The following is a 22,165-nucleotide window of genomic DNA, read 5'->3' as shown; positions in this document are numbered from 1 at the left end:
AGCTGTCGCCACTCATCACAGACTGTCATATCGTATATTAAAATGTAACTCATTCCTCTGTCTGTTAATCAGAAGCAACACTGTTGAACACAGTTTTATAATAATAGTAATAATAATAATAAGAAGAAGAAGAAGAAGAAGAAGAAGAAGAGCAAGATGAAGACAAGTAGGAAAAAGAAGAGGAGCAAGAGGAAAAGGAAGAAGAAAAGCAAGAAGGAGAAGAGCAGGAGGAAGAAGAGGAAGCAGGAGAAAGAAGAGGAAGAAGAAGAGCAGGAGGAAGAAGAAGAAGAGCAGGAGGAAGAGGGAGAAGAAGAGCAGGAAGAAGAGGAAGAGCAACATGAGGAAGAAGAGCAGGAGGAGGAAGAAGAAGAAGAAGAGTGGGAGGAGGAAGAAGAGCAGGAGGAGGAAGAAGAAGAAGAAGAGCAGCCACAGCTGCCTCATGGTCCCATCACTAAAAAATAACTTTCAGGTGTTTTTACAGAACAGATGAGTGCAGGTGAAGAACACAGAGAAACATTTTCTTTGTTACATTTTTCTTTCTGACTTTGAAAGGACCTGAAAATAGCTGTGTGCCAACCAATAAATATTTCTTATGTATTTTTTAAAATGCTTTTTTTTCATTTAATTTAATTCAATTTAATTACTAATGTCTTTAGTTTGCTCACACTTGGTGACACTGTTTATGTTGGGGGGAAAAAAAGAAGAAAGATCTGTAAGATATTACCGAAGAAGAAGTTAGTTTAGCTCTTTAAAAGTTTCTGGTTTTATAGATTACATTAGTAACGCGTTACATTAGTGTTGCTGTGAGTACCCAGTGAAGTATCCTCTCAGCCCAACAGATCAACCTATGCAGTCAACCTTGGCTATAAAGCCTCCGCACTGACAACCCAGCCAGCCAATCCGCTTCGAGGAGGCGGGTCATGTGCCCCCTCAGGCGTCCAATCACAAGCCTCGGTCGGTTATCGATTCAATTTGTCTGAAGCAAAGTTTTTGCGTCTGTCGCTCCTCGCAGCTAGACCTGCCTACCGCCGCGTCCTGCTGCTGCTGCTGGGCGAAAACTAGAGCCGACACAGAGAGACAAGAGGCAGAGCCGAGGCTGAGAGACAGACAGAGGGACAGGGAGACAGACAGAGAGAGAGAGACAGACAGAGAGGGAAGCCGGGGGTGGACCGTTAATTTCATCCACACACCGTCTTGAATGCGTGGCGGAGAGTAGCGCGAGCTCAGATACTGCTGTGAAACATCACCGCGCCGAGGACCGGGGGACATACCACATAACCGTGTCTATATTTATACACACAGCTCCACACACACAGGTGTAACATGGATCAGTATGACGGAGAACAAGACTACATGCAGCAAGAAGATGACTGGGATCGGGATATGCTCCTGGATCCTGCATGGGAGAAGCAGCAGAGAAAGGTGAGCCTGACTTCCTTTTTCCTCCGGTGTGAAGGTGCGGAAGTGTGGCTGCTCCTTCTGATGATGGTGATAACAATACAGCGGATTAATATGATCATTATCAGACATTAAGTGATTAGTTTGGCTGCGGATTGATCTCAGCAGGGAGTCTGGTGCTGACTGGTTCACTTTAATGATCACTGGTAATCACCTGTTTCCAAACTTGTATCTGCTGCTTGTGCTCCAAAACTTTTCTCGCACTCTCACACGCATCCTGTGTGGCGTTATGAAATATCCTGCAGCAGGAGGGAAGCAGTTAGACGAGGGGGAGCGGGGTCGGAGAAACGATTAGAAACTGGACAGGACGCCCACCTTTCCCAGCGCAACAGATGTCAGCCATGCGCTTGGGTGCATATGGTGTGTGTGACTGGCCCCTCCTGTCATCTGGTTTATGATGCGACGTGGATTAGGCCATGCTTAGCAACCCGGGGGATGGAGTGTGTGTTTGGGTGTGTGAGGAGGAGGAGGAGGAGGAGGGGGGGGACCTAATTTATTTGGCTGCTTTGGCGCATTTACGCACGGATTGGCGCAAATACATAGATTTCTACATGTGCTACAAGTTGTTTCCTGTGTCATGAGCACAGTCTGGGAGTTAGATTAGTCACCAGAGCATGTGAGAGTACACTTCCGATTTACTTCAACCCTCTGGATGAATATGAGCTCCATAACCCGGCGCGCACAGTGGTAATCTCTGTAATAAAGGGCTGTAAGACACCCATATATTGTCTTTAACAAGCCCAAAATCACCTCCACGCGTCGAACAGCTGCTGCCCTTTACAGAGTATGAATGGCCTGTTTCGAGAAGGGGTGTTACTCTTTCTCTCTGCTCCCCAGACTTTTTCCTCCGCTTTGAAAAACGGGGAAGAAAAGCGCTGTGGAATCTGAGTAAGCGCTGCGGTTTGGGCTGGGCTTGCATGGGAGCAAGCGTGCCCAAAAATGGTAATAATCGGCCCCTCTCGCTGCCGTTGGAAAACTTTTTCCCCAAGTTTCTTTCTTGCACTGCGAGCTCTCAGCTTCTAGTTTCCTGGATTATGTCATCGACAGGCTGCTACCGGTCGAGGGCGAATTAGAGGAAATAAAGGGAAGGAATGCAGGGCTGGAGTCAGGTGTGGACAGAGGACAGGGCTGGACAGCATCTCCTGCTGCTGGTGCCTGAAACTTCTCAGTGTGCACATGAAGGAGCAGTAACACCTTCAGTCTGGATCACACTCCCATCATGACCCCCACAATTCTGCGCCTGCATGACCCTCATTGATGTAATCATCCTGCAGAGAGCGGGAATGTTTTATTCATCTGCTCCTCTCCACTGAGAGTGATACTGATAAGTGGTTATGGTGAGATCTGACCAGACGAGCACACAATCACAGGACGAGAGGGAAGACAGCGGCCCCCCCACAGCCACAGGGCGAATGTAGTTACACAGTCATCTACATGCATGTGTACACACGCTAACACACACCTCCCCAAAGTCCCTCCAGGCTTCAGCAATCAGCCCTGCTGCTGATGGTCAGATAACCTAGAAGAGTTTTGTGTTTGCAGATGGTTTCCCGTCAGGACAAACATTCTGACATGTTTAGTTTTTAATTGAATCAACCAGAATCTTGGAGGTGTTTCGTCAGCCTTCCAGATAGAGTTTGATTGGTTCAGTGTCAGAACCTTCACGGTGTTGCTTTACTCATCTATGACCTTAAAGGGTGACCTCACTTTTTTCCAACCAAGAAAAAAGTGACCTCACTTTTTTCTTGTTTTTGTGTCTAAGCACTAATGGGAACAACAATTTTTGAAACTTGTCCAGTACTGAGCGAGAGAGCTGCGGCCAGCAGTGGTAAAACAGGCTGCAATGTAACCACTTGGGGCAATTGAGCAACGTAATTTTACATTCAATAAAAGTGCTTGTTTTTGCCACTGACAGACTCAGATTGTTATTATAAGTGTCTGACAACATTATGGAAGGATCCAAGAGACTGTATGTAAACGGTAAATTTCCTGTGACAACGGGAGTGTATTTTGAAAGAAGACAATGCACATTGTATGTGGACGTTGAAAGTCCATGACCAAAACGTCAATATGTGACAAGGTCGGAGTGAGAATGTGTTGCTTATTTCCTTTCTTTATTTATTTATTTATTTTTATTTTTTTTATTGACAAACCCATAGGGAGCCACTGTAGAGGAGCTAAAGGGCCACATGTGGCTCCGGAGACGCAGGTTGCGTACCCCTGGTTTAACCAGAAACCAACACAAAATCGCTATCGTCAAACCCACCAAACTCCATTTAAAAAAACAGTAATTTTATCACTGTAAAACACACTTCATTTAAAGTCATCAGAAACAAAATAAAACTCACAAAAGCTGAATTGGTTCATCTTTCCACTGTTCCAACAATCACCAACTCTGGTGTGGTTGAAATAAACCCATAATTCATCAGTTTAGATGTGAAAACATGCTGGCTCTATACACCCTAAAATTGCTGATTATTTGAATGGAGTCTGGTTGGTGTGAAGATGGCGATATTGAGGGTGTTTCTGGTTAAACAAAAAGGGTCTTACTCTTTTACAATAAGGTCTGTCTCTGTAGGGATCCTTCCATAATGTTGTCAGACACTTAGAATAACAATCTGAGCCTGACAGTGGCAAAAACAAGCACTTTAAGTGGACGTAAATTGGTGGTGCACAAATGCCCCAAGTGGTTACATTGCAGCCTGTTTGTGGCTTCTGTCGCAGCCCTCTTGCTCAATACTGGACCCTGTTGTTCCCATTAGTCATTTAGAGACAAACTCATGGGAAAATAGTGTACAGGTAAAAATAAACAAAGTCTCCCTTTAAAACAGCTCATTTGTTTGTCAAAAAACGATAATGGGACAGCAAATATTTAACCACCAGAGACAACCGAAACTGCCAAACTAGTAAAGTCTGTCAAACTCGACTTTAAAAGTCAAAAATACATAAAATCAGCAAAGGAGTACATGTTCATGTTCATGTTGCGCAGGTGAGGACTTTTTTTTTTGGCGCTATTTTGCAATCCACTTTGACGCACACTCTCACAGCATGTCAGAGAGTGCTTAAAATATTTTGAGTCCGATGCAAGTCTTAACCTGACCCCAGGTATCAGGGCGCTGCATCCTCTTATCTTGGAATCTTAATGTCTCTGCAGATCCAGGTGTCTCAGGTCCACCGTGCCAGATGTTACTTAAAGCGACAGCTCCCACATATTTCTCACTTAAACAACACTGGAGGTAGTTTATATATTTGTCTGATTTATTTCATCCGACAAATGTTAAACAAACAAACACACCTCATCTGTTTTTGGGTCTGTGAGCGTCTCTGCTTTCATAGCTGGAAGGTGGAGTTCAGGTGTTAACTGCTGGAGCTAATTTGTCCAGGTTTGTCCTTATAAGGATATAAGCTGCTGCAGCACCTTCGATCAGGCCCTGCCTGGAAACCTCCCGCCTCCCACTTCCCATCTCGTCCCACACCCCAACCTCTGTGTTCCCAAACACTCCCAACACACACCCACATTCCCCTGCTCAGACTGTACACGTCAGGTCACAGATAAGACTCATCCCTCAACACGCTCATGTTCAACTTTTGCCAAAAAAGGTTTTGTCTTGGTTCAGGTCTGAGTATCAGATTGATCAGGTCTGTGTAGAGCTGCACGTATAGTTGACTGAAAGAAAATTATCAGCACGAAATATATATTTGTTTATCTTTCTTTTTTATTTTTGAAATACAGTGTTAACATATCCTTAGTATGAAAATAAATAAACATGAAGACATATAAAAAAAAGTAAGGTTGCAATAAAGAATATCTAATTTGTATGGACTAATTTTCTATTTTTGTCCATTTCCAAAGGATGGTTTTGAAAAAGTTGATTGGTTTTAGTTATTTTTCACGCACAAATGTCACACAGAAAAGATAATTTGCTGCTTTTCTTTGACGTTCATGATGGTAAATGAGGACTCTGTGGGTTTTGGACTGTTGGTTGGTGGAGGTGGTGTTAAAAATCGATACTGCGTAGTATCACGATATTTTTCTGTAGCAATATCCTATCGATGTTTTTTTTTTGTAACCAAATTTTATTCAGCAATTTGCATATATGATGATACAGCAGTTTTTAAACAGAAATATTAACCCTTTTACCCCCAACCTCCAACAATCCCACTCCAGTTCATAAGAGCAAATAAATGATAAATAATAAAGAAAAATAAAATAAAGAAAAATAATTGAATAACCAACATAGACACAAGTAAATGAATATTAATAAAATAAAAAATAAAAGTCAGCTGGTTATACTCAAGATCAACATGCCAACCTAACCTTCTCTGCATCCTATAAGATTTAAAGAAAGAGATTAAAAAAAAGCTTAAATTATTAATATGACAAATACAGATTAAACTTTAGGTAGCCTACAATAAGCCTATAATATTATCCATTGCTTTTTCAGTCCACTAGATACATTTGACTGCTACAAAAAACATGACTGAGGTGAGATGAACACACTGAAAACTTCATCTTATGAGATAAAACAGATGTCGACAAAGTTTGTCTTTGGGGACTTAATATACAGTTGAAAAAAAGGTAATATATTGCAACATATTTTATCGCAATATTCAGCATATCACAACATATTTAAAACAGCGATAATATTGTATCGTGATGCAAGTATCGTGATAATATCGTATTGTGGAGCCTATAGATTTTGGTGACTGAACAACACAGCTTAAAACAAACAAAATATCGATGTCATTTGTCGCCAGTCTTCTACATGGCATTAGATGGTGGTAACATTGAATGATGGTCACCTGTGGGAAATTGTGATGAGTATTTGTCACGATTTTTTTGACATTTTATAGACTTAACAATTAATTGATTAATCATTAAAATAACTGTTACAGCCGCAGTCCTGACAGACATGGACTGTACCACATTTCTGTGTCTTTCTTTGACACGTTGAGGAAAAAAAGCTAAATTATGAAATAATAGTTTCATGGATTTTTCCTTTCCGGAGTGCAATCAAGGTCTGGGTGTTCAGCAGAGGAGTGTTGGTCAATACATTTCTAGGAAGCATGATGCAATTAATCCACCCTGCAGGCTCGAAGCCTTTGCAGGAACTTGTCTTTTTGTGTGACAGATATACAGGAAGTGCCCACTAAGCGAGTCAGTCATCAGACTTGTCACCACTTTACACACCCCGCTTTGACTTAATCAGCGTTCCCTCGGGCGGGGCCGGCGCTGGCAGCAGGCGTCCACACCAAGCATCCTGACCTACATCACTACAACAACATTTCTCTGCCTCTTGAGAAACAGATACTGTAACTGCACGCAGATTAATATTCAGGAAGGAGGAGGACAAACCTGCTTTTGTTTTCTGCGCCTCAGGAATGTTTTTAAATTACAGTTTTTTTCTGATGAGTTTCAGGAAACTGACTCAACGCATGAATGACTGCGTGACGTTTCAGTTCTAGTACGAAGACAGCAGCTGTTTGCTAAATTGCATAATAGGATGTGTAATGTCAGCTCTGGCCACCTCGCAAAATGCTTCCTGTCATCAGATTCCTCTGTTCCCATGATGCACCTTTCGCAGCCCTGTTTTTAACAAAAGAAGGAGAGCATCACAGACCGGCGGTGGCGGTGGCGGTGACAAAGCAGGGAATGTGGAAACAGTGAATTCCCGTCTGTGTGTGGCAGGTGGCTCTGCTCTCCACCCTGATAAAGGCGTTATGTGCTGAAATGTTGCTTCTTTTCACTACATAAAACATGAGCGCGCTGAAGAGAGGCACTTCTTCTTTTTACTCCACGTAAACTCTGTGTCATGTGATGCTTTCCATCCTGCAGCCTGACACTGAGCCCCTGATTAAAGTCACATGCAGTTATAATATGTATTTTTAGTTTGAGTCACTTAAATTAAATTTGGTACATGATTTTATGAGAGAAGTATTGGAGTCATCTGCAGGTCATTAGTTCAGATCAGAAGTTGGGAAGAGGATGACGCAACAGTAGCACGTTCTCTTCCCTCAAACGCTGAAAATCCCTAGAAGATTTTCAGATATTTCTATTTAACATCACATATTCTTTTCAAACTGTGCAGCAATGAACGTTAAAGTTTGGAAAGACCTCCTCAGCTATTGTTTATTATGGGTTTAGAAGTGAAAACTCAGCTTCATCAGATGCCTGGCATCATTAGAAAACAAAATATCCTGAAAACTTCTCACGTGACGAGAGCTGCTTCTAAGTTATGCTGAGGAGTTAATGTTCCTGAAGGCGCCCATAACTCACAGTGAGAAAAGGACTCAGATAGTCTGTTTTCAGAGCCTGTAACGTGGCCTTGAGCAGCAGAGTAAACCCAGCTTGCTCAGATAAAACTAATCTTTGGCCGACAAAATACTGTCTCCAACATTGCTTCTTAAAAACGGGCACACACGTCTTTTCTGTTCTTTTAGACATAAAAGCAACAGTTGGACATTTTGGGAAATAAGTTTAATCGATTTCTTGCAGATAGTTAGATGACAAGATCAACACCACTCTCATGTTTCAGCTAAGTCTCTCTCCCAGGGCGTCAAAATATGATCGTCTGTATGAGACACACCAGGCTATCAACCCCAATCTAAACCCTTACGTGTCATTATTGGACGTTCAGAGCACCGAACATTGTATAAAGCAGTGGTTCCCAACTGGTCCAGATTTCTCCTTAGTAACAACCCCGCCTACATTTAAGAGTACTGTCTGCGGTGGACACACAAAACAAAACAGATCTAGGGTTTAACTACAGTACATGTCTGTACGGGTCATTTAGTGGTTGTAAGGGTGCTATATTGAAAATGTTTGATGGAAACGCATCTTTTGATACGCACCAGGCTTTCAACTAACTCTAGTGTGAATCCATCTGTGTAGTAATGAGATGTTTAGGGCAATGGACGTTGTATAAAGAGCACGCAAGCCCATAGTGGGTATGGTCCGACAACCACAGGACTTTAACCCAGGAGACCAGTGTTTGTGTCTCGTGTGAAACAAAAAGTCAACGTTAAGTTATTTTGTCAAGTCAGTAATTAGTCACGTAAATTGCCTGATGTGACAAACATCAGCTTAAGTTTTTTTGAACCCTTACCAAGTCGTTTTGTTCACTAAATGCAAAGCTACAGACAGGACATGGTTAGCATAGCTTTGCATAAACCTTGTTTCCACCAAGCAGTCTGGTTCAGTTCGTGTGAAACTAAAAGTCAACACTGAGTTATTTTGTCAAGTCTTTCATTGGTCATGTAAATTGCCTGATGTGACTAATGTCAGCCACAATTTTTTAGAACCCTAACCAAGTAGTTTTGTTCGCTAAATACAAAGCTACAGACAGGAGATGCTGAGCTTAGCTTAGCATATAAACTGAAGTACCTCTAAAGCTCTAATGGAGGTCTCTGCTAATGCAAATCATGAAACGGCACATTAAAACCATGTCTGTATTTCTACAGATTACAGTAAACAAAAATTATGATTAGTTCGCTTTAGAGCTGCTGATAGGCAGACCTTTTTACCTTCGGTCAGAGCCAGGCTAGGTGTCTCCCTCTGTTTCCAGTCTTTATGCTAAGCTAAGCTAACCAGCTGCTGTCCCTAACCTTATATCCAACAGACAGATGAAGTCTAACTCTCAGCAGTGTGAGTGTGAATGAGCACATTTTTAAAATAAGTCATATTATGTCTTTAAAGAGAGATGAGAACATGACCTCGTGTCTCCGATGCCTCCTGTGTCTGATTCAAAGATGCTTCAGGGAAATGAGAAACCCTCTGTCTGCTACTTGGCGGGAGACGACTCAGTATTCATTTCTCAGTCACTTAGTCATCCGTCCGGGCGTCTGCTGTTCTCTGTGAAACAGTCAGAAGATAGAAAATTGAAAGATATCTTAATAGAGGTCTGGAATACTCTCGGGCGCTGATAATCCTGCGTCCGCTCGCTGTCGTGGTTAACACAGCCGGGCTATAAATCCCAACAGGAGCTACCCGGCGAACCGGTCCTCCCGACCCGGTCACGCTCTGGGGCCGCTGTCTCGTTTGTCCTGATTGATGGGGTCACTGGCTGACACCCCGGCTGAGAGGGCCCAGGAGCATCCAGCCATCCACACGTCCCAGGAAGCTTTATGCTCTCGGCTCAGGCAGTGGGGTGCGATTAGAGGTGGAGGTCCGTCGTTTTAAACGCAGGATCGTCTTGTCTTGAATCAACATCTAGTTTATATTGTTATGAACTTATGCCAGCTTTCTAAAAATGAATTAAACTGACAAAATCTGATTATTTAAACGTGATTAATTAAGGATGAGCTCATAACCAAGAGTTAATCATCAAAACTCTAATGTAATGGCTGCTTAAACTGGAGCTTTGCAGGTTTATGTGAAAAATTAATCATGAATAAGTATGTTTTAGCATTAATATTGTTGCAAATGATTGTTGAAATCAATATAATTCCACTTTGGTGAATAAAATGAAACAGTTTCTATTGAAAGCATTTAAATTTCTGGGTGACTCCCAACTTTTAAAGGCTTTTTCTTTTCTCCAATCGTCTCAGTTGAAATTCAAACCTGACACGAGCTCACTTTTCTCCTCATCCTTCCTCCCTTCTCCTTTTCCTACTGTCAGTAATTCAATCCTGCGTGAACACGGCTGGGGTTTGATCGAGTACGTTTCATAATTAACCGAAACATCTTGTTACGTGCCGCTAATGAGGAGCTTTCAGTCGGGAGGGAACCATCTACTCTTTATAGCCCGAAGCTCTCGGCTTGATGTATGGTGTGTCAGAAGATACTGACCTGAGTCTAATGACTCTTACATAACCCGACTCCTCGTCTCAGAGAGGGCTTTTGTTCTCCGCTGAGGTGCACTGAGGCTCCTGTTGGAGAAGTGGTGGCACTGTTTACTTAAGAAAAGTCAATGGGACAGACAGCTCCCGCAGATCGATCCTTTAGAGAGTTGTTTTACTTCACATGTGGTGAAAGGAGCAGGTTTTTCCACTGTGTTAACAGCTGATTAGATTTTAGCCATGTTAGAGGTTTGGCTCTGTAGATGGCAAAGACGGGTGGTAGCACAAATATCTCAGTAACTATTGGATGGGTTGTCAAGAAATTTTGTCCAGACATTCATGGTCCCCAAAGGATGAATCCTAATGACTTTGGTGATCTTTTGACTAACTATTAAATGGATTGCCATGAAATTTGGTACATTCAATATGCAGTAACGAGACACGCACCATTAGTTTTTCGTCATTGCAAACAACATGACAATTAGCATGCAGGTCCCCGTAGCGTTAGCAGTGTAAGCTAGAAAAAAGAATGAGCTAAGCTGTTGTAGTTTTCAAGAGATTTGCTTGGCTGGTTGTAGATTTGTGATATGACAGTTTCCTTTGGCATATGTGGTACTTGAAATTTCAGGGGACATCTTTGTAAATTTTGAAACTATTCCAGAAGCTTGACTTTTTGGACATCATGCCAGCGTATCTGTAATGTTGTGTTCACACTGCTTGCAAGTAAAACAATTTGCGCGAGTTAAGTACATGCAAAGTCAATGTGAAGACGCGATTAGATGCGAATTCCCACCGGGTGGCACGATGGACGCTGTGTGAATGACACGAATTAAATGGTGCGAATGAAGTGAGAAGCACGATTTCATGAGAGATGAGAAATCTGAACTTAAGCAACTGATTCGTGCCACGATAGCCAATCAGCATTGAGATCCACCAAGGACGTACTGACAGTCGAAGTTTATTCATCGATTCAGCGATTTCACGCACATATGACACGAATCAACACAAAATATTCTAGCATTCAAACGCGAAAATTTACATCTTGTTTGGTATGAACACAACCTAACCTTTTCACGGTTGGTCAAACTGTCATAGTCACTAAACTAGGCCTATCACAAGAATACATAATAATTAATGTTGGATTACTGTTTCTTAATTTATGGGCTGTTTGGGATTTTTCGGATAATGTCATAGAAAAATGGGGGATTTGAATACTTGTTCGGACAAGTTACCTTGGCAGTGATCGAAGCTTTGAAGCATTTTGAAGCATTTAGCCGTATTATTACTTTTTAGTGCTAATTAGTAGGCAGGATTTTAATGTGTGATTCCAGTATTGCTAAAAGTGTATCAAACTGAACTAATGATATCCTAAAATAGTCACCTGGAAACAGTCTGTATAATCCTGCGCTAATCAGCAGGTAAAACTCAGGATTGGATGGACCCAGTGTTTTCTTTTTATACTTTCAAAAAATTTAAAGGACTACCAACTGCTTCACGGCTCCATTTTGTCTTGTATTGCAAATTTTTGCACCCAATAGAAGAATAAAACCCATCGGACTCAGTGTGCAAGATTTTTGTGCATAACGATCTTTATCAGATGGATAAAAAGGCATGCAAAAAATACACCCACGTGCAGTAGTATTTCGTCTTCTAGAAAATGAATCAAACGTTATACAATCATGATGACGTAATAGTATTAAAAAAGTAAAATCTAACAAGCCCCATCCCAGATTTACCAACATTTATGGGACTGGTTATAATTTTCCATCTGGAGAATTCCTTGAAAATAAATTTTGCTTCCTAGAATACTGACAGGTTGTTTTCCAGCTTCAGAAAGTCAATATTTAATTTTAAGTTTATGACACAACTTTTCAGTCTTGTACTCATGTGAACTGCATCTCAACTTTATCGGCCTAAATACCCGTTTCAGTGCCAGTGATTAAGAAAGCAGAGCCCAGCTCTTTGTGCCTGAAGAGAGAAGGTTGAACTCCTCATCCTTTCTCGGTCTGGAAAACATTTTCATGCTTATGTTGCAGCCCTCGTCCCTGAACAGTTTCCTCTTTATTTGTTTCAGGAAGGTGAACGCTAATTCTTCCTCATCAAGCCGCACAAGGCATCTGGGTTTTTTAGAATTCACTGTTTGAAAAGTCAAATGTGAGCAATTACCAGGCTCTTATCTGAACAGCTCCCAAATGCCAGGGCCCTGATGCAAATTCTTGCACAGCTTATTTTCTCAGGCTCAGGCTCCAAATTTAGAAACGTATACAGAAATCAGCTCCAAGCTCTCGGTTACAGGTCATTAAAACAGTTTCAAGGCCAATTGTGCAATGAATTTTAACCACTTTTTTTCTGGGGCTTGGACATGTTTGACTGCTTTGCATCATCGTTTCATAATGGACAATTCGTCCTGCGCTGACTGGAGTTTTACATTTGCAGCTCGGTGGCAGATTTGAGACCCCAGACGGAGCTCTTTTGGATTCCACATCCACCATGGGATTTGGGGTCAAGGTGCATTTCCTGTGGAGCAGAGAGTGCAGAGTAAAACCCTGCTCAATGCTCCAACACGTCTGGAACCACTACGCACTTATAGTCACATGTCTTCAATACCATACGACCCTAGAGGGGGTTTATAGGCGATCTGTCTGCATGTTTCCAAGGAATTTTCCTGCACCACATGGGAAGGATGTAGCCAGGTCTTTCCTGCGCTAATGCTATTAATCAAACCACATGCATTCTCAAGTGCATGCACTCGCTGCAGAGCTTCTCTTTGAAGCTGAGGGGGGCTCGCACTGTACTCGGAGGGTCTATGAACATGTGAGTGTATTAGCTGTAAGCCTCCTCACAGGAGCAGCTGTGGTGCGTCTCATGTAAGTGAAAGCAGCTTTGAGTAAATAGATACGCTGGTAAAAGCAGGCAGCAGGCACACCTTTCCATTCAGTAGCTGTGTGGGTGGAGCTCCGAGGAGGAGAAAGGAGACGAGAGGGAGGGAGGAGGAGGAGGAGGGAGGCAGTGAGTGGAAGAAGAGGTTCAGACAGAGGAGCTTTCATGTCTGTGCACAAAGAGAGCGTGTTCAGGAGGCCATCCTTTGTCACGTTGTCAAGCAGCAGTCAATAATTCATCATCACTGAGCGATCACATGGCTCTTTCTGGGTGTTTCCCTCCTGCAGCATGTTTACCCTGTCATTAACATCGTTCGGCAAGTTACAGGAAAAATGTAATCAATTACTCTTAGATATTAAGGTAGTTACCTCCCTTTATTAAGTACTCAACAGAAAAGTAAAGTTCCCAAACATCACATCCCTGTATTTAAAGTCAAAGTGGAGAGTTAAGGGATTTCTGGCGGAGGTTTAAATGAGAGGATCGATAGTTCGCTCATATACATCTGTTCGCTATAACGCTACACTCAGCACCTGCTCACCCAGCTGGCACTGGATGTCAATGTGACGTAAGAATGCAGTTGGACTCTTGAATCGGACAAATTTTGATTGGAATGAAAATCGCGTTGACAATATTTTTGATTCCAACAGCATTAGAATTTCATGTTATGTTAACATTATGAAGTTTTGCTCATAATTAAAAGTCAACGCTACGACGTACGATGCAAGATCTTCCCACACTGAGTGCTCAAGGATGCTGCATGGGTTACTTCTCCAGCTGTGAAGCATAATAGAGGGTAAAATTATTAAATAACCTGAAGTTTTGTGGGCACTATATACTGCAGTGTGTTTGCGTGGTTGCTCACCTGGCAGCTGTAACTCCGCCACTATTTCCCTGTATGCATTGGTAATGGTAAGAGCTGGAGGACACATCATACAGGCAAGGCTTCTGCTGCCACAACTCCACAAGGTTTTCCTCTCTGCTGGAATCCCACACATTTCTTACAGCGCGTTTTGCCTCCATGGCGAGCTGCTCTCCGTCTGTTCGTTTGGGTTTAGTGCCAGTGTGTCATTTCATACTGCATTTCTGTTGGTTGGTTGAGCAGTGGACAGAAGACTCACTTTTGTTTCCCCATTTCCAGTCTTAATGCTAAGCTAAGCTATCCAGCTGCTGGTTGTAACCATAGACTGTATAAATAATGGACGTAGCCACCGTGACGTCACCCACTGGTTTGTGGATTCCCTCTTTGAAGCCTCCAGTTTGGCATTTTGGCTGAAACCATCTTGTTTTTCTGGAACCAGAAATGATTATGTTTGGAAGAGAGGGTGGAGCTGTGGATGGGCGAGGGGTGGATCTGACTCATAGACTGTGGTGATGCAATGGAAGACAATGCACAACTTAAAACCTTAATTAACATTAACATTTAACTTGGTCAGTTATATAGAAACCCAACCCTTGTACAGGTGTCATGACGGGAGAAGTTAGCTGTAGAGACAAAAATCATTTAAACATAAGGCCGTTAACGTTGGAGATTATTTTGTTTTTTGAGACAGTCTCAAGTGGTCATTCGGCACACATGCGTTGGCTTCATTTTAGCCCCTGAGTTTGCCACTTGGTTGTAGCCGTGTATTCAATGAACACACTTTGACTGTTCATTTAACATAGGAGGAAATGGAAAACAAGACATTAAGTTTTAACAAGCAGTCAGCCGTCGTTTAGAGGTATTTCCTGCCCGTCATCAGCAAGCGAAGGCTTTTCAAAGTGGAAACCTGAGAGATCAAAATTAAAACTTTCTTGATTTCCTTCCTGTGAAGTTTGACTCTTCTTTTCTGTGCTCAGCCATGGCATTCGCCGCTGTGCTCACATTAACCACCCAGCTCTTCTTCTGCTGTTTATCCAAAATCAGCCGCTGCTGCCTCTGCCGGAAACTTATCAACGCATCACTTCCCATGTGACACAGTGTTCTTTTTCCTGGACGAGTGCAGTCGACTATGGGAGTCTAAAACTGCAGCAGCTTTAATGACAAGAACTAAGTGGAGCTACAACACTATGATGTTCAGTAAATCAGTGATACTGTGAAGAAAATTAAGATCTGTATTTTAAAAAAAGTGTTATTCAGCAACTCCCCATAAAAAGTTTGATGCATCAGCTTTTACTTTTCCTTCCTCCCTCAGTTTCTCTCACCTTTGCTTCCTTCTCTTCCCTCCATCTCTTCCCGTCTGCCCGATGTGACTGAGTGGGTGGCGACTGATGTAAGGAAAGTTTCTCCTCGCTTCGGCGTGTTGAAATCTCCCTCCAGCCTTATCAGGAGGCCTGTCTTCCACTGCGCACAGTGTGGTGCGTCGCCATTATTTGCTCTGTGTGTAATAAATAGGCAATTGCAGCATTTGAACGACAGGACAGGATGTTTCTTGGGGGTTTATTTACACATTAGGCAATTAAGTCTAATTCAGAGGGAGCTCAATTCAGTGTGGTGAATCAGCCTTCCTCGGTGGCCAATGTTACGGGCAGGGCAATAAGTGCGGCGAGTAAAGCTGCAGCTGATGCGGAGGAGATAAAGCAAATGTTGTTGTGGACCTAGAAAGATGGTAATGTTAGAGATAAATCAATCCATCAATCTGTGTTAGTGAGTCCCCGGGAAGAGAGTGTTCTGATGAAATCCGAGGCCAGGGGCTATTTGTTCTGCTGCACTCTTCCACTTTTCTAAAGTGGGACAAATATTGAACGTCTGAATTTCAATCACTGGCAGCTTATTGATCGTCTGATCCGTGGCCGCTCACGATCAGTTGGAGTGGACTCCCCGCAGGCCAGTTGCCTCACGCCCCGATGACTCTGTGCTGTTTGTGATACAGTCTGCACAATTACATTCTGCAGCGGGAACAAAAGCTGACCGATATTTCTTCTACCCTGCGCTACTTTCTGTCTTTGTTTCCCGCTGCAGGATTAGTCTGCACGCTCCCGACGTCACTTGATGTGCGACAGTAAACAACAGCAGCCGCTGTGAAGTGCTCACAGCAGATCTCATTACAAGTTGTAACAGACACCGCCCCTCGACAGCCCCACCCCTGGTCACCCAGCACAAGGGGAGAGTCGGCCTGCTGCTTGTCGGTGTGTTGTGGAGGGCCCTTGGCAGAGCGGCGGGGCAGCCGAGTGGTTTGAGCTGTGTGAAGTGCTGGCAGGTGCTGCAGCTGGTGGATGGAGGCAGCACAGCAGCACAGACACTCAGAGCCGCTGATGGTGCAGCTCATGTCGCTGTGGTTACTTAGAAAGGCTGTGACGAGCTCTGCAGAGGACAGATGTGTGTTCCTGTCCCCTTCAACTGTTCTCATGGTCCTCTTCTTCATTTTCATTTCTCTCTGACTGTGCTGTGAACCAGTGCTTCCTCCTCTTGCCCGTCGTAATTACAACCTCTGTGACCTTCGGCCGATCCAGCCCAGAAAAGCCAGAGAAGAAACACAGATGCCCACAAGAGTTTTCTTTGCCCTGCAGAGAATCCACTTTCCCTTTCAAAACCTAATGTTATGTTACTGATGTTACAGCTGTCAGTCATATTCTCAGGTCGTATGTGGGTGAAGCTGTTTCTGCGGACCTTAGATACCCTGCAGCGTAGTCTATATAGGAATCTGTCAGCATGAATTAATAACACTTCCCCAAAACTGTCCCAGCAAAGGGTTTCCCACAGGAAACAGTTCAGCTGAGGTCGTTTTTCTTTCAGGAGAAAAGAAGTAAAAACTCTCTCATTATTTACTGCAACATAAACATAAAGTTTGATTGTTCAATCATCTGCCGGGCTGAGTCAGACGGATTTTAAAGTCATGCTATTCAGGATTGTCAGGTACTATCTGTAAATACACTTGTCAGCGAAAGTGAGAGTAAAAGCTAAACCTAGATTCACTCTCGTTTGGTGTCTTGCTTCGCTCTGTTTCTGTTTTTTGGTGCTGCATCTCTTGGATGCTTGCTGCTTACAGCCTAGCACCTGGTTGCTACCTCCTAATAAAGCTCCAACCTCACCTGAGTGCTTTGGAGGTACACGCCTATACACATCCCGAACACAGGAAATAAGAAAATAAGAGAGTGCAGGCAGAGGGCAGAGTCTCTGCAGAAAAATACATACATGATTGAGAGGAAACACCTCTGTTTAAGTCAGTACTTGAGACATGAGACTCGATATATCGGTATCAATTATCGGCCAAATAAGTTGATATATATCGGGCAAAAATCCAATATTGTGCATCCCTACTGTTTTTTGTTCAAGAGCCCATTAATACCTGGTTTTAACACAAGTCTTGGCTGATTCAGTCAAAAGTGGACAGTGCTAATACAAGTGTAAACAACTACAAAGACATATTGTAATCCAATCACTCAAACCACTTGGCGAGGTGGTGTGGGAAGCATTTGACCACGTTTTTTGTAGTGTAAACGGTGAAGTGTCCCTGACAAGCTCGTAAAAAGGAAAATACGTCATCAGTGCAAGACTTAGTTGTGGTTTTGGTGACAGTGCGTTAACGCTCTATGACTTGGCCATTTTACAACAAGTTAGACGAAGCCCTGTGTGACTGTCCTTCGTTTTGCCGAGTGGAAGCAGACTTGTTGAATTCTGCTGACAGTCATATATCGAGCTGTACAGACACAACTCCATAATGTAAGGTGTGTAGGCGATGCATCTCGGCTGCTTAGGTTCACCAAACGCATGTTAATACCTGCTGTAAACGGGCGCACAGATTGATCTCGGCATCGACCGTCATGGAAGCTGCAGTAGTAGTTAACTTTTCCATGATGCAAAAAACAAGAGGCTGATTATTAATAACTTCTGCTCAGTAACTTAGAACAGCCTGTACAGATGTAACCTGTTGATCTTATTAATCTCATCCACGCTTGATTGTCACCAGTTTTTTTTGGTCACTGCTTTCATGTAGATCGCTGGGTATGTCGGAAAATATCGTCCCCATTCTTAGTCCCCGCCATGAAGCTCTGATTGGTCGACTGCTTCTCAACACATTAAAACAGCAGCGAACACAACACAAACCTGTCTGAACTATGTAACATATCTGAGCTGCAAGCATTGATTCAGAGATTTTAAAGTGACAAGATTTTAGGTGTTGATCCAAAGTGTAATCATAGTGACTTAAAGTACACATATATCCAAAAGCAAGCATTGTAAAGCTTCAGATTTCATGACACAGGTGTTTTGAATTCAAGTGTATTTTTGGCGTCTTCAGTTCCTGCTTACTTTTTATCAGCATGTAGTAGGAACGTCTAACACCATGACATGTCTGTAAAGCGGTTTAACTCCACTCAGCCAGTGAGCAGAGTGAGTGTTATTGATGATGAATACGCCGCCCTGAATGGATGTTTAATGTCGAGGCCGGAGGAAGTCAAGTGGCCACTGGAGCCGAGCTGAATACCTCACACTGACTTGTGATCAAGGTTTCACTTCATATATCACCTGGACTATTTCTGATGCCCGTCTCTCCTGACACCGACTTTCATGTCGGGTTTATTTGCTGAACTGAAAACGCTGCCGCTTCTCTCTTTGACGCACATGTGGAACTGATGATTGGGAAGTGTGTTTGGATCCCACGTAGAAACAGGTCTGAGGCCAAAGCAGCAAAAGACACCCCCCTGTCTCTCTGCCCTGCCCACACACACACACATACGCACAGAATACGTTTCATTTTCTGTGTAGTGGAACAATTTTGCATTTTTGTAATGGTTATTGCTCCTGATAAGCAGGTGGCATCCTGCATGGTAGCCTCTGCCACCAGTTCATGAATGTGTGTGTGAATGGATGAATGCTGATTTCTGCTGTAAAGTGCTTTGAGTCGCTAATGCAGAAAACCATGGATGTATTAAGAGACGTCGATACAGCATCGGAGGCAGGGCCCTGTTCATTCCTATGAAAGTTGCTCAGTGGAGCCAAAAAAGCTTTTTTTCTGTGGTATGAAATTACCTGTATCTTCTGCATCGTGGGGCCCGAAGAGCAAGCGCGCTAGAGACTTACAGCCGTCAAGCACAGCTGTGCGTCACTACCTTGAATAGGGATAAAATAATTCAATCTTTTGGCTCTTCTAGACTTTCGAAATGTGTTCAGACTGAATGGACCAAATCCTAATAGTGAAACGAGTCATTTTGTGGGGGTTGTGACGCTCAAAATTATGTATACACTTTTATTTACAGACATGTCTTTTCGCAATGTAAGTCTGTGGAAAAAGTCTTTCTGGGTCCCATGGTGCTCTTCTTGGGGACATGGGAAAAACCAAGCAGTGGCTAAGTGCGGCTTCACTATAATTACATTTTTCTGCAGCCAGGGGGTATATTTATCTGTGTTTCCTGCAGGAGGAAGTTCTTCGTAACACAGATCAACATGTCACAGGTGTCACAGGACTCTGTTTACTGATTGGCTGTGGGTGTTTGATGGTCTTAATTCCCCACTAAAAGTTCAACTATCCCCAACTTTTAGTTTGGCTGCACTTCGTCACAGAACCAAACGTCATAGTGTGCAACTTGCCACACTTCACCGCTGCTTGGTATGAAGAACATTATAAATGCAGTTCATTTACATTTGGGAAGTTAGTTGGTGAGAAACTTTGTTGTCCATGATGTGGAAAATTGTCCTGACTAATATTGTACTTCTTACTCCACTGCAGTTTGGGGTGTAAAAAGCATATCAACACACTTGAGTATCGTGATATTACTACTACTCTGTTGTGATACTCAAAAACACTATCGATTTTTAATAATTTACAATTTTGTATTTTCTTAGTCTGTTTACCAAAGGTCTCCTGCAAGCACTTTTATTTATTTATTGATTTATTTTTTACTGATATAGGCAAATGATAATTTCACAAACAGTAGAGCCATGATGTCACAGGAATTGTGGATGAGACAAAAACATACTTACATATTGCCTTTTTGCACATCATATTTTTGATTTATTTTGTGTTCAAATTGTTCATAATGCTGCTTGTTCCACACAATTTCTGATAATAAAAGTATTTGAAAATAGTAAAATGTTCTTCCTTCAATTTATATCTTTGTAACGAGTGTTTGAACTATATTTAAGCCATCAAAGCAGGTATTTCGGGTTTTTAAATTGAAAAACTTAAAAATTTAATCGGCCGATATATCGGTTATCGGAATTTTTTATTCCATATTATCGGAATCGGCATTGGCCCCAAAAAATCCATATCGGTCGGGCCCTATAGACAACCCAGCCGCATTTATTCTACATAAGTAACTAGTTATTTTTCAGATTATTGATACTAAATATAAATCAACTAATAAATGATGTATTATTATTATAGTTTAAGCTAACCGGCAGTATATCTATATATAGTGCATCAATAATTATAATCCAGAAATAAATATGATTCTGTATACTTTTGATATTTAATATATATAGTATATTTGATGGTAATACTTATGTACTTTTACTTAAGTAAGATTTGAATGCAGGACTTTGACTAGTATTGCTATTTTTGCTTAAAAAAAGAGGACATAAATTATGTTTTAGGTGTCCTTTATTGCCAGAGATACAGGACGTGTATTTGTTTATGACAGTAAATGTTATGTCTGAGCTCCTGACACCGTGCAGCTCTGCGGACAGAGGCGCAGCACATACATACAATGGCCTTAACAGGACACATACAGTACAGTTGATGTGTAGATGTGTTGAAAGCGTCCTTTGTTTGGGTGCAGTGTGGCTCCTCCCAGCTCAGCATTTCTCTGAGTCAGGTGACAGTCAGCAGTGAAAAACGCTGCTCCGGCACAAAGCAGCACCACAAGCGGGCCGCACACTTCCCATCACACGACTGCTGCGGGCGGACCGAGCTGGAGCTGACTCAGGACTACTGTGTTATGACTCGGGGCGAACAGGCCACTGTACTTCCCATCACTCTGTTTAGATTGGCATCTGACTGTTGTCACAGAACATGACAGCTCAGGCATGACTCAGGAATTACTGAGTGCTGAGTCGCTGTGATAACAACTTTATTCCTGTTGAGTGAAAAACAAAGTCCTCATCTCTGTCCATTTGTCTCGTGCAGATCCTGCAGTCTGTTTTTAATAAAGTTCTATTGAAATACACTGATAATTTGAGTTTACAGTGCCTTTCATTTAATAAACAACTTTAAAATCAACATACTTTTATTTAGAATTTGATTTAAGCATGTGAAATATGAATATAATCCACCAAAAAATCTACTCTGGGTTGATAGTGAGTCTGAGTCATTTTGACCCTGCAGCTGTAGTGCCCTGTGTGCACAGAGTCCGTCATGTGTGTTTAAGCACCATAAAGCCAAGCTGCAGCCTCAGTTTGGGCACGTACAGTCCAGAGAACAGGCGTCTCCACAGACTGGCCTTTGTGCAGTGGGACGCTCTCGCTGCTCTGAGCCGCTGAAGCAGGGAGATACACGCTCACACTGGGCTTTTCAATGACTTGTCGCTCAGCATGGCCTCTTTGATGCCTGGCTCTATTTGAATAGCATCTGCACATAGATTTGCATCCAATTTGTGTGCTGTGAGATCATCAGAGGTGCTTCATCGTCTTATCAACTGGTCTCGAGCTCAGTAAGACATTTGTCGGGACAGGGACATCATTTGTTTTTGGGCTCACCAAATATAGAAGAGAAGCAATAACACTGATGCAGACATGTCTCTCGTCTGGGCTGGAAGTCCCTGACCTTTTGTTGTCAGTTATTAAAGAACGACTTTGATCCTTGAAGTAAAGTTGCATGACCACAATTAAAGAAGTCATCATCAGAATTATCTCCAAATACTTAAAGTATTAAAAGTGAAAGCATTCATTGTTCAGCACTGTCCCTTTCAGAGTGTTTGGGTGCTTTCAGACCTAGAGTCGTCTCCTTTGGTCTGAATCAGGGTCTAATTTTGTTCCAAAGTTGTATAATTGCCTAGAGTTGGTTCATGTTCTCACGGCAGCATTTACAAGTGGACCAGATCAAATGCCTTGTGTGAGAAAGCTGCTCTTGATTGGTCAGAATTTCCATGTGGGAAAAATGCAGGAAGTAAAGGAAACGCTGAAGAAGAGTACACT

The 22,165-nt window shown here is 42.5% G+C and overlaps 1 protein-coding gene across 3 annotated transcripts in view; it reads left to right on the top strand.

Annotated features, from left to right (window-relative positions):
- Nucleotides 1-1,084: 1,084 nt before the first annotated feature.
- Nucleotides 1,085-22,165, top strand: part of actn1 (actinin, alpha 1) — an 89,394-nt gene continuing 68,313 nt past the window's right edge. The window contains exon 1 of one of the 3 annotated variants that reach the window (XM_050062900.1): nt 1,085-1,422. In XM_050062900.1, coding sequence (XP_049918857.1) covers nt 1,324-1,422 — 99 coding nt within the window. In that variant the 5' untranslated portion in view covers nt 1,085-1,323. The remainder of the gene's footprint in view (nt 1,423-22,165) is intronic. The other 2 variants (XM_050062899.1, XM_050062897.1) reach the window with 2 other exon arrangements.

Source organism: Epinephelus moara, chromosome 14, assembly GCF_006386435.1.
Source record: "Epinephelus moara isolate mb chromosome 14, YSFRI_EMoa_1.0, whole genome shotgun sequence".
In the NCBI taxonomy this organism is placed as follows: domain Eukaryota; kingdom Metazoa; phylum Chordata; class Actinopteri; order Perciformes; family Serranidae; genus Epinephelus; species Epinephelus moara.
This window is presented reverse-complemented; position numbering and strand designations above follow the sequence as displayed.